The following is a 2776-nucleotide window of genomic DNA, read 5'->3' on the forward strand; positions in this document are numbered from 1 at the left end:
TTCCCACAGACCCTCCTGTAACCACGTCCCCACCGTCCCCTTCCCCCTTCCTGCCTTCCCCAAGGCTCCTGTTACCCCGGGCAGCGTCTTCCCACCGCCTGCAAAGGCAGCAAATCCATCTGCCTGGGAGAGGAGATGGGATCTGGGCTCCCTGGGAGGCACCACTTAACCCCGGAGCTCCAGCCTGAGCTCTCCCATTTATTTGCCTCAATCCCGGCTCCCTCCACTTCCCTGCCTTGCTCTGAGCCTGTCTGGGGGGGGAATAAAGGGATTTGGGGCACAGCTGGTGCTTTGCTGCTGCTGGAGAGTCCAGGGATGGAGGGGGAGGGTGGGAGTTGGGAAGGGGGGGGTGCACGGGAATCACTGCAGAGTCGCACACAGGGAATGGATCCGTGGGGATTGTGGCTGCCCCATCCCTGGAATGTCCCAGTCCAGGCTGGACAGGGCTTGGAGCAACCTGGGCTAGTGGAAGGTGTCCCTGCCTGTGGAGTGTGATGAGCTCTGAGGTCTCTTCCAACCCAAACCATTCCATGACCCCACCGTCCCCCTCAGGGTCTGGGTCTCCCCTGGGCTGGCTCTCTCCCAGGACCCCCATCCCTAACCCTTGGGATGGGGCTGCAGCTCCACAGGAGGAGGCTTTTGAGCCCAAATGGAAAAAACCAATGGAATGAAAACGGGCTGTGGAGCTGCAGGAGCTCCGGCTCCATCCCCCATCCACCTCGGGAGCAGCACAATAAGAGGCTGAACGGGTTTGCACGTTACCTGCAGGCTGCTCCAGAGCCTAATTAAGAAATAATGAGCCTGACTTTGCTGGGTAATGGATAAAAACCAAGCAGCAGGTTCCTGCCCCCTCCATCCCTGTCTCTGTACCACCTCCAGGAATGCAGGGAGCAGCTCCCAGGGTGTCCCTGCTTTGTTCCCCACAGCAGGGACCTCACACTGCCCGTGTTCTCCCTTGTCCACTTTGCTCCTTGTCATTTGAAAGCGTGAAATATGAAGTTTAGTCGCCAGGTTTCCCACAAAAATGCCGTTTTTCTGCAAGCTCTGATCCTGTGACTCACACAAACCCCTGGACTGTTCCGGCATCATCCTGTATCCTGGACTTCTCACAGCCATCTGTGCCGGGGAAAAAGGGATAAAACCCAGTTACAGGCACACACCAGCAGAGCTGGGGGACCTTCCCTGGAAAATGGGGTTTGGAGCAAGAAGTCTTTTCTAGTCCCTGCTTTGTATCCTTGAGAAAATAACTAAAAAATCCCGTTCCTCCATGTTGTTTCTTTAAGGAGAGAAGGTTCTCTGATACTTTAATGGCCGGAGAGTTTCGCAGCCACTGAAGTGCCCGAGCACTTAAAAAAGAAAGCTGTGGGTCCGTCAGAAGGAGGCAGAAATCAATAGATCCGTCCTCTCCCTTCATGCTGGTTCTCCAGGAGCTGGTTTAAAAGGCAGTGCCCTCGCAGCAGGAAGGGAGGGAAGCGTGAGGGATCAATTCTGGAGCGAGGCTGGGATGAGTCGATGCTGAATAAACTTTGGTTGGAAGCCCTTTCCAGGGAGAGCAACGTGGTGATAGAACAGAGTTGCTGGGGGAGCAACTTTCTTTTCCCACTCCGACGGCTTTTTAATGTTTTTCCTGCTGCGTGAGAGTCTTTTAAGCGGGAGAAGCTTTGGGGCTTGGTTTGATTGGTGTCAGCGTGGGGCAGGAGGGCTGGAGCAAAGCCGGGAAACAAAGGGGGCCTGGGGGCTGGATCCTGCTCCTCTGGACCCCGGGGCTGGATGGGGAGAGGGGCAGGAGGTGCTGGGGGGGCTCAAACCCACCCCAGTCCCTCAGGGAACACCCCAACGAGGAACCCCGACCCCTCTGCCCTGGAAAGGGGCCAAGGCAAGGGGCAAGGCTGGGGCTGCACCCAGCTCAGAGGGGGTTCAGGAGCCTGTGCTTGCACTCAGGTCTTTGCCCCTCTGTCCTGTTTGTTCTCCCTGATCCTTCCCAAGCACGAGAGTCCTCCCCTCACACGACCTGTTGTCTTCCAGGAACGACCTTGAGGAGGAGCCGGGAAGATGCAGAAATGAATCCCCTGGGGAGGAGGAAGAGCTGAAGCTCTGACCGAGGAGGTGCCAGCCCTGGTGTTCCCTGCTGTGGGTTTGGAGGGGAGGGGGCACAGCCGGACGGTTCCGGGGGCTCCCATGGAGCATCTCCTCCCTCGGGGGCTGTTCCCACCCGGCTGCGCCCTCTGAGCCTTTCCCGCCCGGCAGGAGCTGCTCCCAGGGCCCAAGATGAGCTGCCTGCAGACCAGCTCCCTGCTGCTGTGCGTGGTGGCCGCCGCTGCCATGCCCACGGTGCCCTGGAGGGTGAGGTGCCCCCCTCAGTGCGTGTGCCAGATCCGGCCCTGGTACACGCCCCGCTCCGTGTACCGGGAGGCGGCCACGGTGGACTGCAACGACCTGTTCATCTCCTCTGTGCCCCGGGACCTGCCCGAGGGCACCCAGACCCTGCTCCTGCAGAGCAACAACATCGCCAGGCTGGAGCAGAGCGAGCTGGACTACCTGAGGAACCTCTCGGAGCTGGACCTGTCGCAGAACAGCTTCTCCCACGTCCGGGACTTGGGGCTCCAGGACATGCCCCAGCTGCTCAGCCTGCACCTGGAGGAGAACCAGCTGTCCGAGCTGCCCGACAGCAGCTTCCCCGGGCTGGGCAACCTGCAGGAGCTGTACCTGAACCACAACCAGCTCCGCAGCATCGCCCCCCGCGCCTTCGCCGGCCTGGGCGGGCTCCTGCGCCTGC

At 59.9% G+C, this 2776-nt stretch overlaps 1 protein-coding gene across 1 annotated transcript in view; it reads left to right on the top strand.

The window, feature by feature from the left end:
• The first annotated feature begins 2165 nt into the window (after window positions 1-2165).
• LRRN2 (leucine rich repeat neuronal 2) overlaps window positions 2166-2776 on the top strand; it is a 6699-nt gene continuing 6088 nt past the window's right edge. The window contains exon 1 of the mRNA XM_018079587.3: window positions 2166-2774. Coding sequence (XP_017935076.3) covers window positions 2269-2774 — 506 coding nt within the window. The 5' untranslated portion in view covers window positions 2166-2268. The remainder of the gene's footprint in view (window positions 2775-2776) is intronic.

This window comes from Manacus vitellinus, unplaced genomic scaffold (assembly GCF_001715985.3).
Source record: "Manacus vitellinus isolate BGI_N305 unplaced genomic scaffold, ASM171598v3 scaffold_47_pilon, whole genome shotgun sequence".
In the NCBI taxonomy this organism is placed as follows: Eukaryota; Metazoa; Chordata; class Aves; order Passeriformes; family Pipridae; genus Manacus; species Manacus vitellinus.